The following is a 17,688-nucleotide window of genomic DNA, read 5'->3' on the forward strand; positions in this document are numbered from 1 at the left end:
CAATGGTTACCATGGAGCAGATGCTACCATTATCTTTTTTCCAACTACTCGGAAGATTTAGCAGTTGACAATTAATTCCTATACCTTTTACCATGTCTATTCTCCATCAAAAGTCAGTATTACCCTAGTCCTTAGTATGCTTGAAAGGAAAGAGAAAGAATACTGGCATGGTATTTACAGGGCTGCAGACTCCTAATATGGTAGTTGATTTTACTGACCTTTATGTGTCTGTTCATAGCAGTGGACTGCGCTGCTCGCACCAGACCCTCGAGCTCAGCACCGCTGAAGTTCTTGGTCTCTACGGCCAGTTCTTTTATGTCTACATCAGCAGAGAGCAACTGATGCCCTCTCATCCTTGCTGTGTGGATGTGAAGGATCTGGAGTCGGCCTTTCTCATCTGGTAAGCCTGATAAAATTGAAAATAAAATAGACATTATTATAATCTTAACGTTTTTCTTATAGGTACTCAAGCGTGTAAATACCTGCTTCTGATACACAACTTCTTCTAACTAATATTACATTATATGACTTTGCTCCTGCTAATGAACTCTAATTACACTCCCCTCCCCCAATCAGTGACAGATCTATTTACCTATCTCCATTTTAACTTCCAGTCTTCCAGGTCGAAGGAGAGCCTCATCTATGAGATCTGGTCTGTTGGTCATTCCTGAGCACAGTTGTTAAAACAAAACAACACACAAACTATCAGAATTCAAAAATAAGATAAAATGTCCCTTCAGTATATGTAAGAATAGCAATTTCCCTGACAAGCTAAGAGGACATTTTATAAAAGTCAAATAGAAAAGCAGTCATTTTCAACAATATCATTTGTTCTCGACCTAATGACAATACCTGGGGACTTTGCTTTAGTATTTCACTACTGTACAGGCCAGTGGAATATAAATGTAATGAAAGCTTCAAATATTTAAAAAGAAAATTTTAGGTTCAGAGAGGGTAAGTAAACTGTCAAAGTGAGAGAGGGGCAATGTGAACATGATCTGTCTGACCCCAACATCCCTTCTCTTTTTTGTAGGCCAATGGTTTTCAACCTTCATGAACAGCAGAATTTTTGTTTTGTTTTGTTTTCAAAGTCATCTTAAGAAGAACTTCAGTACATAAAGCAGTTAAAAAGATAAGTTATAATAGGGATTCATGATCTGAAGCTCAAACCCTGGCCACACAGACCCTGAAGTAGCTCTGAGGACTCCTGGAGGCCTACAGGACCCAGTTTGAAAACCACTGCATTACATCGTGCAGCCTTTTTCACCTGTTAACTATAAGTTTAAAGCCATGAGTTGGGACTTCCCTGGTGGTCCAGTGGTTAAGAATCCGCCTCCCAATGCTAGGGGACGCGGGTTCAACCCCTGGTCGGGGAACTAAGATCCCACATGCCACAGGGCAGCTAAGCCCACATGCCACAACTAGAGAGAAGCCCATGTGCCGCAAACAAAGAGCCCACATGCCGCAACGAAAGATCCCATGTGCCACAACTAAGACCCGACGCAGCCAAAAATAATAATAAATTTTTTTTAAAAAGTGAGGATTTTTATTTAAAAAAAAAAAGCCATGCGTCACTAAAACCCATCTTTCATTTGTCCTAGTAAGGCTAGACATTAAAATAGTGAAATTCTTCAATATCACTTGATTCTAATTTGGAAACACTGGCAGAAGAGTGTAATTACAAGCTACACAAATCTGAATTCAGAACCTATGTATCTAATATTTTTGAAATCACAGTACTTCTCTTTTTTAAACCAAGCAAACATACCAATGACTAAGATGTTGTTTAGTTGCTCTACCCCATCAATTTTGGACAGCAACTGGTTGACGACAGTGTCATGAACTCCTGTGCTTCCAGCCATGCTCCCTCTCTGTTTGCAGATGGCATCAATTTCATCAAAGATGATGATGTGCAAACCACTGTTAGCACCAAGCTAGTAAAAGAAATTACATTAAAGGTCATAATTTGAATATATTATTAAACAAACTAATCAAAAAAGCAAAACAAAGCTTTCTCGCCTTTTGACTAATAAATGTAGCCGGTATAACCATGATTGCTGCCCTCTCAAAGGTGTTGGAACTGCAGTCTCAGAATTCTGCAAAGTGAAAAGGCATTCCAGAACCTCATATTTAATAGACATAAAACAAAACCCCACATTATATACTGATGAAAGTGAATAGTCCATCATAACTATTCATTCATACACATTTCTTATCTCACTCTTTGAAAGAAGAACTGTCAAGTATTCCTTAAGTCAATGAATGGCAGCTCCCTCCCATTTTCCCTGAGTTTTGGTGAGAGGATAGCCCCCAAAACAGTAAGTTTAATATTTGTCATACTATATAGCTGAAGAGTAACTCCACACAGAGGTGGACTGGGAATTGGGCAAATGGGAGAAGATACTGAACTTGATTCATATTCAGTTATATCCTATGAAAACAGATTGCTTCTTCTGAACAGTAAAGTGAGAACAAAGTTTATAAAAAGAACATGGTCAAGCAGATGCTGTTTCTTCTACGTAGTGATTTCTGTTTTACTCTGTCAGATATAAAGTTATCATTAAAAGAAATCAGTTTATATATTTTGAACTTTTAATAGATGCAAATACTTTTAAATGCCAATAATTCACTAGGTTAAGTTAACATGGACCTTCTAGCAATTTATATTTAAGTAATTATAATTAAGTCTCTTGTTAGGAACCAAAGGGGGAAGTGTATTGCAGAGATTTTTTTTAACAAAAACCAGTAGGGATTAGCAAAACAAAACAGGTGAAAATGAACATAACCTAAATATGACAACATACGGATGGTATAAATGATGGGCATAATGAGATTCAAGATTAGATATGGTTGGTATTCACTAAAACTCTGGCAAGGATATCATTTTTTTTTAAATAGACTTAAAAATTTTATTATGAAAGTATTAGATGTTAACTGAGCAAAAGTTATAAAACAAATAGAAATAAGTTAAAAATAAACTATATTATATTGCTTAAAGATAAATGCTGTTAATGCAGATTTGTTTTAATTTTATTTTAATTAAAAATTGGAAACTCACTGCATCTTGCATTCTCTTGAACATTAACTGTTTTTTAAAAACAATTTAAAATTGTTATTTTGGGTTCTAATTGCAAAATACATGATCACTATAGAAAACTTGGAAAAAATACCAAAAGACGTAAAGAAATCTCAATCATCCAAAATTCAACTAGATAGAAATAACTGATATTATTAATTTGGTACTACATAAAAAGTTTGTATCTCTTTTTTTCAGCCCAGATATTATCTTAAGCCCTTTCCCATGTCTATAAATACAGCTATACATTATGATTTTTAATGGCTCCATAATATTTCATCATGACTGGTTTCACAATTCCCCTACTCCACATTAATTCTTTACTGTCACATATTTAATAATTTCTAAGTTTTTAGTATCAAGAAGTTGTTGCAATGAACATTTTTTTTTTTAAAGAAGATATTGGGGGTAGGAGTTTATTAATTAATTTATTTATTTTTGCTGTGTTGGGTCTCGGTTTCTGTGCGAGGTGCTTTCTCTAGTTTTGGCAAGTGGGGGCCACTCTTCATCGCGGTGCATAGGCCTCTCACTATCGCAGCCTCTCTTGTTGCAGAGCACAGGCTCCAGACACGCAGGCTCAGTAGTTGTGGCTCACGGGCCTAGTCACTCTGCGGCATGTGGGATCCTTCCAGACCAGGGCTCGAACCCATGTCCCCTGCATTAGCAGGCAGATTCTCAATCACTGCGCCACCAGGGAAGCCCGCAATGAACATTTTTATACTTAAATCTTTGACAATATGCATGATTACTTCATGAGGCAAATTGTTATGTTAAAAGGTGTTTTGAGTATTTTAATGCTCTTGAAATAGGCTTTCAAATATTTTTCTAGAAAGGTTTTTATCATTTTGTAACAATCCTACCACCGTATATGACAGTGACTATCTTGGTATATCCTCGAAAGTAATGAATACTAGAAAATTTTAAAAGTAGTTATCAACTTGATGGATGAATAATGGTATTTTTCAATCATTTTTAATTGGCATTTGTCTAATTATTGACGAGGCTAGCACTTTTTAAAATCATTTTTTTTTTACCATTGATAATTTTTCTCTTATTATTTGTTCATGTGCTCTGTACATTTTTCTGTTGGGATTTAATAATTTTTATTGATTTATAAAAATTATTTATATATTACGGGTATTATTATATTTGTTATAAATGTTTTATCCCAGTTTGCTATTTGTCTTTTAATTTTACTTATGGTATATTTTTGATAAATGGAAGGGTTTTTAAAAATGTATTTTTACTATTTAAACAGCCAACATTATCAATTTTTGTTTTTATGATGTTTTCCATTACTTTTATCCTTAAAATCCTCTCCCATTACAGACACTGGTAGTCACCTACATTTTCTTCTATTGTAAATTTTTACTTTACGTATAATTCTTTAGTCTATCTGGAATTTTATTTTTGTATATGGTACAAGTGAAGTAAGAATCCAAGTAATTCTTCAAAGAGTTAACTAACTGATCGAATATTGTTGACTAAATAACCTTTTCTTCATTGATTGAGATGCCATTTCTATCAGGCTTTATATTTTTATATATGCTAGACTATTTCCAGCCTATACTATGGACTATAGCAGTAGTTTCGGCAAGCTCTTACCCTCCACACATTCTTCTTTTTTATAACTGTCTTGGCTACTTTCAACCATGTTTACTTCCTGATGATTATTAGAATCATTCTACTAGAGCAAAAACAACTTTCTCCAATGAAAAACAAACAAAAGAATTAAAAAATAAACAAAAAAGCCAAGCTTTGATTGGAATTAGATTCAATCTCTAAATTAGTTTAGGAAGTACTAATATCTTTATAGCATATTCAGTTCTTAAGAATATGTCTCTCCAATTATTCAAGTCTTTTACATCTCCCAATAAAGTTTTGTACTTTTTGTCATATTAATTCATTCATAACATTCCTAACTATTTACGCTTTTTGGTTGCAGTTGTGCATGGGATTTTTACATTATATTTCAAAAACAGTATATATGAAGAAATATTAATTTTTGTATATTTATTTTATATCTGGCTACTTAACTTTCTTCTAACATCTAAGTTTTCTTAGTTGATTCTTTTGAATTTTCTAAGTAGACGATCATATTACCTACAAATACAACTTTGTGTCCTCCTAAATCACAGGTATACTTGTTTTGGGGTACAAGAAATTATTCCTGAACAAAGACATGTAGAAGGAGAAAGAGAGGGCCTAACAGATAAGAATTCAGAAGCATGCAGGGCCACTTGAGCAAACGGCTAAGAAGCAATCCAGGCCCTATAAAAGGGATAATAAAATTTACCTAACATGAGAAACAAAAGTTATAGTACTATCACAACAGGGAGCAGGCCTTTCTATTGAAACTCTCTCTCTCTCTCCCTCTCACTCACTCACACACACACACACACACACACACACACACACACACACTTGCAAAAGCAGAATGCTCTTTATGTAAGATGATTTTAATCCTGACTTTAGGACGGAAATAGAGAAATACATAGTTGGAAGGTCAGTGAGAAACCATGGTATGTAAATGAGGTAAACAGAATCTGTAAGAGAGTTTTGGTGATGGGAGTAGTGATGACTAAAAAGCAAAGTCCTAGGTTTGGTTACTGCCTGCAAGTAGAAGGGGAGGTTAACAGCAAAGGTAAGAAATTATCTTGTAGTTATGATAAGAAAGCTGTAGAAGGGAAAAGATGGAAGGGAAAAAAAAATTTTTTTAAGTTTCTACCATAAGAAGATTAAAGAGTTAACAGGACATCTAATTAGAAATGTCCTCCAAAGAATAAGATATAAACTGAACAAAACAGGTGAGAAAGATAGATCTGAAAGTCATCTACAAATGGTAAAGAAGAGTATAGTAGCAAACTAGATCTGTAAGAAGATGAATCATATAATTAAGCTGGAGGCGTATACAAGCAAGACAGATTCTGGGCTACAATACCAGAAGATGACTCCAATAAAGGCAACCCAAAGGAAAAAGGATCAAGCAAACATGACAAAGATAAAGATGAAATGTTACATCAGAAGTAGGAAGAAAAACAGTTCTAAAAATGACCTGAAGGAAATTGGATTGGATCTAAAACACATCTGAATATATATTTAAAAAAATAAAAAACAGATAAAACACTGTATGATCAAGCAATTCCACTCCTTGGTTATAGCAGTTCTACTCATAACTGCCCCAAACTAGAACCAACCCAAATGCACTCTAGTGGGTGAGTGAATAAACAAACTATGGTACATCCATAAGATGGAATACTACTCAACAGTAAAAAGGGATGTTTGATACATGTGACAACTTGGATGAATCTCAAAAGGCAATATGATGAGTGAAAGAAGCCAGCCTCAAAAAAGAAGAAACGAGTCATAGTTACATATTATGATCCCATTTATATGACACTCGAAAAGACAAAAGTATAGGGATGGAAAACAGATCAGTAGTTACCAGGAGTTATTAGCAAAGGGACAGCATGAGGGAATTTTGCGGGGTGATGTAAATGTTCTGCATGTAGATTTTGGTGGTGGTTACATGAAACTATACACATGGTAAAATCTATAAAACGGTACACCAGAAAAGTTAGTTCTACTTCATAATAATATACAAAAAATAGATACAGTATCTTATAACACTTACATTCTATTATTCATTATTTGGAGTACTGTTCATTCTTTAATGCATTCTTATGCAAGATGATACTCGTGTTCATCAAGGTTCCGAAATTTAACTAAGTTTCACTGTATTTTTTCCTGAACATAACTTACAAATCGTTCTCTTTCCACAACTGTTTCAAAACTAAATTAAAATCTGAAAAAATTAACTTTATTTCTCAATCATTGTCATATTTATTGAACAGATGTCTGATGATAAGTGATAGCTTGCTGCTTAAAAAAATTTCAACACCAAAAACTATTCACCTTTCCATCTGTAGAGAAGACAGAGAATGAAGAATTGGAACTACAACCTCAGCTTTGCCAAACACTTCTATATAGTAGAGCATTAATGCTTGCTGTCTTCAAAGAAAAACTAGGACACCCCTGTTTGTGACTAAAAACCTGTGAGATTCTACATTATTTTTAGAAAACATTTTTATTCAAAGTTGTCTGTCAATATAGCATAAAACAAAAAGCTGTTATAATGTATGGATTTTGCTATCAATGTGCCTTATGTTACCACTGGAATCATGACTTCCTCCTCAGTCCAACCTCAAAAATCATCTACATGGAAGGGAAGCCAGAGACAATAAGGATACTGTGCTTGATTTAATGATCACAGGAGCAATCTTCCCTAAACATAATTCAGTACAATTCTGACCTTTTCAGAACCTTGCTAATCTTATGACTTGTCATCAGGTCCCTTCCGCCAACCTACTGAGTACGATAACATCAATTTCTACAGGTGTGTTACTTAAATAAAGGCAAGTTCTTACTGCAATAAATTAGGAATCAGGTAAGGAAGATGTCAAGATTAATGTTCACAGATTAATATAGCTGAATTATCAATAAACCCTTTACTGAAGAGTTTAAAGTTCCACAATGCAATTCTCTTCAACTCACTGACTTCTAGCTCTGTTCTTACCATTTGCAAAGTCTTCCCCCATAGAAACAGAGCTGATGCTGTTGAGCCCCTGGCAACAGCCTTGGAAAATGGCTGTTCTATATTTAGCTAGTTTGACCTATATGCAAGTGTTCATCTTTGTCAGCCTGGACTGTCCAGAATCACAGAGGTGATGCTTTTCTTTATTATGTAACACATATATACTCTCCATGGGGTCATTAACCGAATATACCAAGCCTTTCTGGATGTAAGGATTGAGAAAAGTATATCAGAAAAAGCTGGCTATGATTAATATCTACCTAGAAATTCTTTGCCAACTCAGTTTTATTATTAATAGTGTCATACTTAAACTGTCTGCAAGTTTAAAAACAGCACCAAAGATACCTATGCATCCATTTGGAAACTATCACAACAGATTTTATAAAATGCTTCTCACCTGCACCTAATGCTTAATCTTCAGTATACCATTAGGGTCCACTTGAAAAACAATTTCAGTTTTTAGTTTTCATTGTTAAGCAGTTTTAACTATTTATAAAGATTGATATCTCATGACTACGTTTTTTCTAAAAGTATTCCACAGGAACAAAACGGAAAATATATATTTTTAAAAACAGAAAAAAAACTCATTCTATCTTGCAATTACTGTGTGGGTCCACTGGATCTTTTTATAAATCTAAGATATATTATGCTATTTCAAAATTCTAGAAATTATGTCATCATTACTCATCAATTATTCCTAACTGTACTGAAAAAGATTAAAATAATAAGAAAATAAATGGATGGAATTGCTCTGAAGAATGATGCAATAGTGAAAAAAATATCACGATGACACCAACTTTCAGCTTTTTTATTGTGTTGCCCAAAGTATTGCATCTTCTCTCAAGAAGGTATAAAAGAAGTCTAGACACCATCCACCATCTTTGTTGCCTGATTTTAGCTTTAACTGAACACAGTTGAGAATTCAGATTTTTGTTTGTTTTTGTTCCTTGGCCTTCCTGGGCAAAGAAAAGAAAATCAACAGAGGGAAATATTTCCTAATTATTAGATGAATCCAGAGATGAATGCAAAGAGTGAGACCGCAGCACCTGAGACACAAACGAAGATGGTGAAATGGATCAGTGTAAGTAAAATCTCAGACTCTGTGCCTCCAGATAATGGTATCCTACATAGAGTTTCTCAAACTCAAGGATGACTGAATATTTCTGTTTTAATAGTTTATTTATTTATTTTTGGCTGCTTTGGGTCTTCATTGTTGTGCACAGGCTTTCTCTAGTTGTGGTGAGTGGGGGCTACTCTTTTTTGTGGTGCGCAGGCTTCTCATTGCGGTGGCTTCTCTTGTTGCGGAGCACAGGCTCTAGGCGCGGGCTTCAGTAGCTGTGGCTCGAGGGCTCTAGAGCACAGGCTCAGTAGTTGTGGTGCACGGGCTTAGTTGCTCTGTGGCATGTGGGATCTTCCCGGACCAGGGCTCGAACCCGTGTCCCCTGCATTGGCAGGAGGATTCTTAACCATTGCACCACCAGGGAAGCCCTGAATAATATATTTCTAAGGACAAAAAGAAAACACAGCATTTTCATCCAGTTACTTATTCAACAGAAAGTCTTCATTGTGCAATATTTTTTTGATCAGCTAGGCCATCTCATTTTTTTCTAAAGGGACACATGACAGTATTCTTTCATCTCTTCTTTCATCTGTGTATCAGAATTTTCTTCACATGGTTTCTAGTAGACATATCCTGAAGGCAGGTATTAGAGAGATAACAAGAAGAAATAGATGATGTAGACATTTAAAAATTGGATTGGGGGACTTTCCTGGTGGCACAGTGGTTAAGAATCTGCCTGACAATGCAGGGGACATGGGTTCGAGCTCTGGTCCAGGAAGATCCTACATGCTGCGGAGCAAATAAGCCCATGTGCCACAACTACTCAGCCTGCACTCTAGAGCCCGCGAGCCACAACCACTGAAGCCCACGAGCCTATAGCCCGGGCTTCGCAACAAGAGAAGCCACTGCAATGAGAAGCCTGCGCACTGCAAGGAAAAGTAGCCCGTGCTCGCCACAACTAGAGAAAGCCCATGTGCAGCAACAAAGACCCAATGCAGCCATAAATAAATAAAGTTAAAATGATACTTAAAAAAATTAGATTGGCCATTCTAAAAGGTGTATACAAATCTAAAAATAAAAATATTTTGCAATTATGGAGTGCCTGGTGTCCATCCCCTCTTCAACAAAATTATAAGCCAAAGATTTTTAAAAAAACTCTTCAAGTATTGTCTTGACGATGCAAGTAGAAGAACAAGAAGTAATGATAAGCTATAATCTATTAGAGATGTATTTGAAATTTAGAATCAGTGTACAAGTTCACGCATGACAACCGATGAACAGTTAGTTACATACAGAGGCTCCTGCGCATTTTGGGTATATATCTATCGATCAATCAGTAGATATCTTCAAACCCAGGAAAATATGGAATAAAAATTTGGTTTGCTATATTTAAGCTCTATTAAATATTTTAATAGTCTCTACTTCCCTTTATTTTTGTTTGTAAGTGATCTGTAATCAACTTAAAAACAGTTTTTAAAAAGAAGTTCTTTCAACCCAGATAGTAAATGGTAATGACTATTTTTCTTGGTATTCTGAGAGGTAAAAAGATATCTGAAACAAAAAATATTGTAGTATTAGGAACGAATTGTAAAACCGAATTGGTTCTGAGACTGTCTGAAGAGTTGAGATCAGTTATTAGACTTGCAGTAATATACCAGGATGCAATGGAGCTGAGATGGCTAGAGATCTGAATATGAACAAGAACTTAACAGTATATAGGGAAGCAGGGGAGAAAACCACCTTGTGTAAAACTGAAATGATTAAGCACCCAACAAGTAGATCTGAAGCAGTAGAAGGGTTGTTATAAAGGCAATGTTTAAAATTTATTTTTACCATCAACAAAAATAAGAAAAAGTAGGAAATGACAGGATAAATTAGATTTAATAAAGCTTACTAGATTAAGAAAATAGATATTATGTTTCTGGGTGTTATGCATATTGATCCATGTAAATCTGTTATTTATTTATTTATTTATTTATTTATTTATTTATTTATTTTTTGCGGTATGCGGGCCTCTCACTGTTGTGGCCTCCCCCGTTGCGGAGCACAGGCTCCGGACGCGCAGGCTCCGGACGCACAGGCTCAGCGGCCATGGCTCACGGGCCCAGCCGCTCCGCGGCATATGGGATCCTCCCAGACCGGGGCACGAACCCGTATCCCCTGCATCGGCAGGCGGACTCTCAACCACTTGCGCCACCAGGGAGGCCCTTATTTATTTTAATGTCTAAGATGATACTCCATTTCCTACTGAGAAGAATCAAGATGTTTCTAGTTTTCCCCCCATTGCATATAGTGTGGCAATCAACATTCTGGTACATGTCATTTGGTGCACTAGTGCAAGAGTGTTTCTCTAGCGTAGCTGTCTTGAAGTAGAACTCATGGGTCATGAGGTTTGTGCATCTTCATTTTTGTAAGATGTCAAATTAATCTGCACAATATTACTCACTATTTTTCTAATTTATACTATGACTAGTAATGTATATGAAGCCCTGTTTCTCCATAACCTCATCAACTTCTGGCATTATTAGCCTTTGTAAATTTTATCAGGTTGTTTATAAGGTGATTTCTCTTTTATTATGCATTTTCCTGAGCATTATTTCATCTGCTTATCGTCAGATGGGTTCTTCCTCTGAGAAATTGCCTATTCATATCCTTTGCCAGTTTTTAAAAAAAATTGTGGTGTTTGTCTTTTTCTTACTTATTATTCAGGAGTTACTACAGAGAATTTATTATAGAAGAATACCAATTTTTTGTGGATTATATGGGTTGCAAACACCTTCTCTAGTTTGAGACATTTGTATCCAGTGTAATTTGTCAGAGAGAATTTTCTTTATATTAATGTAGCCAAATAAACATTTTTTTTCTTTTATGGATTTAATTTCTATACCTTATTAAGAAATTCTTCCCTAGCCTCAATTCTTAATGCCTTTCCCTAGTTTTCTTCTAAAAATTTTCTCTTGTAAGTTTTAGTTTTGTTTTTTGCAAATCTATTTTGTAATTCTGTATGAAGCGAGATAGGGACTGCATTTTATCTTTTTCCAAACAGAGAGCCAATGATCTCAGTCTCACCATGTTACAGTATATCATTTCCCCTCTGATTTGTATTGCCACTTTTCACGTAACAAGTTCTTCCTGTGTTCCTCTATTTCCATGGTCTGTTTTTGCATGAATATATAAAATTGTTTCAATTACTATAGCTTTCCAGTAAGTCTTGATATCTGAATAAGTAACTTTTCATTATTTTCCAAAATTTTCATGAGTCTTCAAGCATCCAAAAAAAAAAAAAAAGTCAAATTCCAAAAAAGTCCTGTTAGACTTGACTGGAAAAGCACTGAACTTACAGATTAATATGGACACAACTGTCATTTTTATGATAATGTCAGGATTCCCATGTGAACATGTTCTATCTTACCATTTATTAGCTCTTGAAAAAAGATTTTCAAAAATGTTTATAATTTTCTCGTTTAACGTTCCTGTTAGATTTAATCCTAGTTACCTTATCATTCTGACTGCTATTGTAAGTGAAATCTTTTTAAAAGTTACATTTTCAGTATCTTCACATTTTCTTTGAGTCTTGTTATTCCTTTCTTGCCTTCTGAAGTATTTGAGTTTTCTTTATTCCTTCCCCCACTCCTCCTTCATGCCTTGGAAAAGCTTGAGAACTATAAACAATTTTCACATAAACATTTACTTAAGTTTTATGTTAATTAACATGTCTAACTTCTTCCCAAATAATACAAGGATCTTACAGGGATTCAACCCACTTCCCACATGTTTTGTTCCGTATTTTAGTTCTATCCTTAAAAAGATATATTGATCATCATTATTATTTTGTACAGTGAGTGCTTCTTAAATTTAACCTCTTTTAAAAGTTTTTATTGTGGAATATGACATACATAGAGGGTAAGTTCCACAAATGTGAATGTATGTCTGAAGAAATTGTCACAAAATCCATGTAACCATAACAAGGCACAGAAGAGTGCCAGCATCCTGGCAGTGCCTCCTCACCACCATTCCCCAACACCCCTCCCCCCTGTGCCCCAAAGGCAACCACAATCTGATTGTTAAGGTAATTATTTCTCACTTTCCTTTATAGTTTTACCAACTTAGAAGCATGCATCATTAAACACTGTACTTTAGTTGAGCTGTATATAAATGGAATCATACAGTATATATGATCCTTTCTTGTGTTTTCTTTTGCTCAACATTTATTTGTTAGATTCACAACTGTGTACAGCCAGTCTATTTTTATTACGATACAGTACTTTATTGTATATTTACATGACAATGTAAATTCTAAGTTGACAGCTATTCTCTTAAAAAATGACATTCAACTGATTTGATTTTCGTCATTTCTGTTGAGAAGACAGCTGCCAGCTAGTTGTTGTTTATTGGAAGGTAATCCTTTTTTTCTCTAGCTGCTTTTGAGATTTCTCTCTCTCTCTCTCCTTTTTTTTATTTTCAGCCATTTAACAATGATTATAAGTGTAGAATTCTTCAGTATTTCTTTTGCTTGAGGTTTATATCACTGCTGGAATCCATGGACTGATGTTCTTCACCCATTTTAGAAAGTTCTAAACCCTTTTCTCTTCAAATACTGCTTTTGCCCCATCCTCTTTCTCCTGACTTCCTGGAAATTTAAATTGTGCACTAGACTTTCTTGTGGTATTTATCTCTCTTCATTCCTTTCATCCTTTGTCTGTAGTTATTTTTGTCTAACATCTTTCAGTTCACTAAGTCTCTCTTTAGATGTGTCTAATCTGTTGTTTAAACTTGAGTTAATTTACTGAATTTCTCATTCCCAGAATTTCCATTTGATTTTTTTAACAGTTTCCAGTGTTCTGCCAAAATTTTCAATCTTGTTTCTCTTTGAATGTAATAAGTATACTTATTTTAAAAGTCTGTATCTGAGAATTCCAGTATCTTGAGGCCCAATTTCTATCATCTTTTGTTTCTCTTTCTTCATGTTGTTTATGTCTTTGTGTATCTGATTGCTTTTGATTATAAGCCAGGCATTGCATTTGCAAACTATAGAAATAGTTTATGGCCTTGCATGATACTACCTTCCACCAGGAAGGATCTACAATTCTGCCACATGTCTGGGGGCACTAGTGGTTTAGGAACCCTCAGCCTAATTTTAGAGAATAACATGACTCAAAGCTGATCTGTAGCCTCTGTAACAGCATGTCTGCTTCTGGTTAACACTTGCTCCTATGGTGTAGCCCTTCAGAGTTCCAGCTCAAAATGGGGCATGCTCATCAGATGTCCCCTCTTTGTGGGCCATAGGCTCTAATCTCTGTCCCCCTTATACCCACTAGCCAGTCAAGAGGGCTGCATAGCTGTTTAGCAGCTCCCTCCAGAAATGGCTAATTGCTCCAGAGAAACAGTGACCCCCATAAACTGGGACCTTTTTTTCTGGGCCTCCATTCTCCCCCTAGACCTTGTAAGCTCTCTGATACCTCCAAGCACATTAAAAAAAAAATTAAACACTTTGTTGAGCTTTTACGGTAGTCTTCAGTGGCAGGCATGATTCAAATTACCTAATCTGTCACTACTAGAAGTAGAAGTTCCAGATTTTATCTACATTTTTTACCAATTTCATTGCTCACCATTGTTTCTCGCATCCACTGTTTCCTTCTGGGTTCAATTTTCTTCATTCTCAAATATATCCTGCTTCACATTCTTCCAACAAGCTTCTGTGACTAGTTAATTCTATTAGAATTTGTCTGAAAAAACACCTTCATTTCATCTTATTCCTGAATGAGAATTAAGCTGGGTATAAAATTTTAAGTTGACAGTTATTTTTACTTAGCTCTGTGAAGATATTCCTCCACTGTTTTCTGGTCTCTCTTGCTGTTGTTAAAAAGTTTACTGTCAACATAATGGATATCCCTTTGGATGTCATCATCATTTCTTTTTTGTTGATACTAAGACATTTCTCTTTTTTTCTTTGGCATTCTCCAGTTTCACTACAATGCATCTAGATGTAAATTTCTACTTATCCCATTTGGGCTCATGGTGCTACATGAATCTAAGTATTTATGTTTATCAATTCTAGAACATTCTCAGCCGTTCTATCTTTGAATATTGCCTCTACACTATTCTTTCTATTTGGACTTCTCATTTTAACTCTGTTATCTCAATTTCTCTTTCATATTTTCCATCTCTCTATCTCTCTGTGCTACATTCTGGGTGATTTCTTTAGATCTATTCTACTGTTTATCACTTCTCTCCTCAGCTGAAACTACTGCTTATGTTTAACCTAGTTGCTGAGTTTAAAATTTTGATGATGACATTTTCCATTTATTGGAGCTATTTTAGCTTCCCCTGTGAGAATCTCTTGTGGCCTGGCTTTGTTGGAGTATCCCTTGGGGTGTGCTTAAATCTAACAACCCTATGTGGTAACACTGGCCCAGGATTCATTTTAAAATTAATTTCTCAATTTGGGGGCCCCAGACTACATAGTGGGGTGTGTGTGTGTGTGTGTGTGTGTGTGTGTGTGTTTTCAAATCCTAAGCATGAGTTAAAGATCCATGGTTTAGAATTCCGATGGCAGATCCCTCATCTCCCACTCTACAACCCAGGCAAATAGTTAAAAGGTTCTGTTATTTCTCTGTGCTGATAGGGAAATATTTTCTAGTCATGCTTCTCATTGATGACAGAGCTGCTTTGAAGGTTCCAGTTCCTAGGCCACACCTTAAGGAAGTTCAAGGACTCATTTTATGCCCCCTAGTGGATGCTAAAACCCAAATGCACACATTACCAGAACCAAAAGCTGCAGCTCATTATCTTTACTACTCTAGTTTTCAGTTTTCTTTTGATTTCTGAAGACTTCCTTTTCTTTCCTGAGAGCTCAATTGTGCATTTGAAATGATTTTAGTTATATTTTACCCAGCATTTGAAGATTTTTGTAGAAGGAAGGTTTTCAGGTTACCTAGTCTACTGTATTGCCAGAACCAGAAATCCCACTTTCCTTTAATGAAACAAATGTTAATACTAGTATATTAGTCAAAGTTTTCCAGAGAAACAGAATCAATAGATCTAGTCTATCTATTCTATTGATACCTGAAAAAAAAAATATATATATATATAAAATCTATCTATCCATCTATCTAGAGATTAAATGTAAGGAGTTGGCTAACATAATCATGGAGGCTGACAAGGCCCAAGTTCTGCAGCTGGCAAACTGGAGACACAAGAGAGCTGATGGTGTAGTTCCAGTCCAAAGGCCTGCAAGCTTGAGAGCCAGGAAGAGGTGTTTCAGTTTGAGTCTGAAGGCAGGAAAAAACTGATATCCCAGATCAGGCAGTAGGAAATTCCCTCTTACTCAAGGGAGGGTAAGCCTTTTTCTTCTATTCAGGCCTTCAACTGATTGGATGACATATTAGGGACAGTCTACAGATTCAAATGGTAAACACAACCCACCCAGAATAATGTTTAACCGATGTCCAGGCACCCTGAGGCCCAGGCAAATCAGCACAAAATTAACCATCACAATTAGTAAACTCTGGCTTGATTTTTAGTTAATTTTATTTTTTTCTAAGACCCCAATCAAGTTTTCCTTTGAGACCTAACAACTTATACCTGTCACTACAGCTGAGTTAAGTCAGTGGTAAGTAAGTTAGCTTTCTGCACATGAACCGTACACATACTTAATTCTACAAGTCCCTTTATGGATTTAATTTCTCTCTTTTAGGATAAATGAGTTCAAGTCTCTGGAAGTAATGCGGAATAAAAGTGTCACTTAAAAACATATTCATGATCTGTTTTGCAAAATCTTTGGCTCATATAATCATCTATCTTTGTATTATGAACATGTGGATATTGACATCTGCTCACAACATGTAAATCTCCCATAATCCCAGTTCAGTGACATAACTCGGTTCAAAATAAATTTTATCTGCAATTTCTTCAAACTATAAATCACAGCAACAAGTCTTCCACCATAACTCTGGGTTTCAATCATCATATAAGTGATTACAAACTTTTACTAAATTGTACTTATGTTAACATTACCCTCCTTTGCTCCTCTTCAGCATCAGCAAAGAGTTTACGAATGTTAGCCTCTGATTCTCCCACATATTTGTTGAGGATTTCCGGCCCATTGACCACTTTAGGCTCTCTTGCATTCAACATCTTGCCAATCTGTCGAGCCAAGAGAGTCTTACCACAACCTGGAGGCCCATATAACAGGATGCCTTTAACATGTTTGCAACCTAAAAAGGAAAAGAAAACAGTCTTACATCAACTAACTAAAATCCAAGTAAGACATCAAAGTTTTCTTTCTTCTTCACATGAATGTTAGGAAGAATACAGCAATAGCATTAACATATATTAATATCTAGGTGCTATAAATAGAACAAGAATGAACTGAAGATCTTTTTAAAATAGAAAATCCACAAACAATTCCTACACCAGTACCAAGAGTTGAGGGGGAAAGCTGCCAATTAAAGGTCCTTGGAAAAGTATATTTGAACTATCATTGAGAACGAATACTTTTAACTCTGAAAATGTCTCTTTGACCTAAATACCTAATTAGGAAATATTACTTCTTTTTCATTATCCTTTACTTTAAAGCCAGGGGGAAAAAAGATCTGTTTTTAGGCAAGTTTAACCCAATACAGATCTATTATGATACAACAGGCTACGGAAACTGTATCTTAGTCAAAGAAATTACAGGTCTACCTGTCAATACAAGCACTTGAAGAAAGGGCAGACATGTCTGAGTTGGGTGGGTATAGAGCAATCCATAGGGTCCAGATGGATGTTACAGACTTTGTGGATGAAGTTGAATGCCCTATTTCACGTGACTATGCCAAGTGAGAAAAGTGTTTTCTCAGAGCCACCAGGATGAAAATGAAACTGAAGCTTCACAAGAATAGTATTCAATTCTTTTCTAGGCAACCATTGCTAAATGCCTTAAAGGTATCATTAAGAATAGTAAAATAGCAAGACTAA

The 17,688-nt window shown here is 35.5% G+C and overlaps 1 protein-coding gene across 2 annotated transcripts in view; it reads right to left on the reverse strand.

Annotated features, from left to right (window-relative positions):
* NSF (N-ethylmaleimide sensitive factor, vesicle fusing ATPase) overlaps positions 1 to 17,688 on the reverse strand; it is a 162,996-nt gene that overhangs the window by 57,015 nt on the left and 88,293 nt on the right. For both annotated transcript variants that reach the window (XM_060081415.1, XM_060081416.1), the window contains exons 9-12: positions 16,747 to 16,946; positions 1,769 to 1,934; positions 593 to 667; positions 219 to 406 (exon numbers count right to left, since the gene is read on the reverse strand). In XM_060081415.1, the coding sequence (XP_059937398.1) occupies positions 219 to 406; positions 593 to 667; positions 1,769 to 1,934; positions 16,747 to 16,946 (629 nt within the window). The remainder of the gene's footprint in view (positions 1 to 218; positions 407 to 592; positions 668 to 1,768; positions 1,935 to 16,746; positions 16,947 to 17,688) is intronic.

This window comes from Mesoplodon densirostris, chromosome 18, assembly GCF_025265405.1.
Source record: "Mesoplodon densirostris isolate mMesDen1 chromosome 18, mMesDen1 primary haplotype, whole genome shotgun sequence".
Lineage (NCBI taxonomy): Eukaryota > Metazoa > Chordata > Mammalia > Artiodactyla > Ziphiidae > Mesoplodon > Mesoplodon densirostris.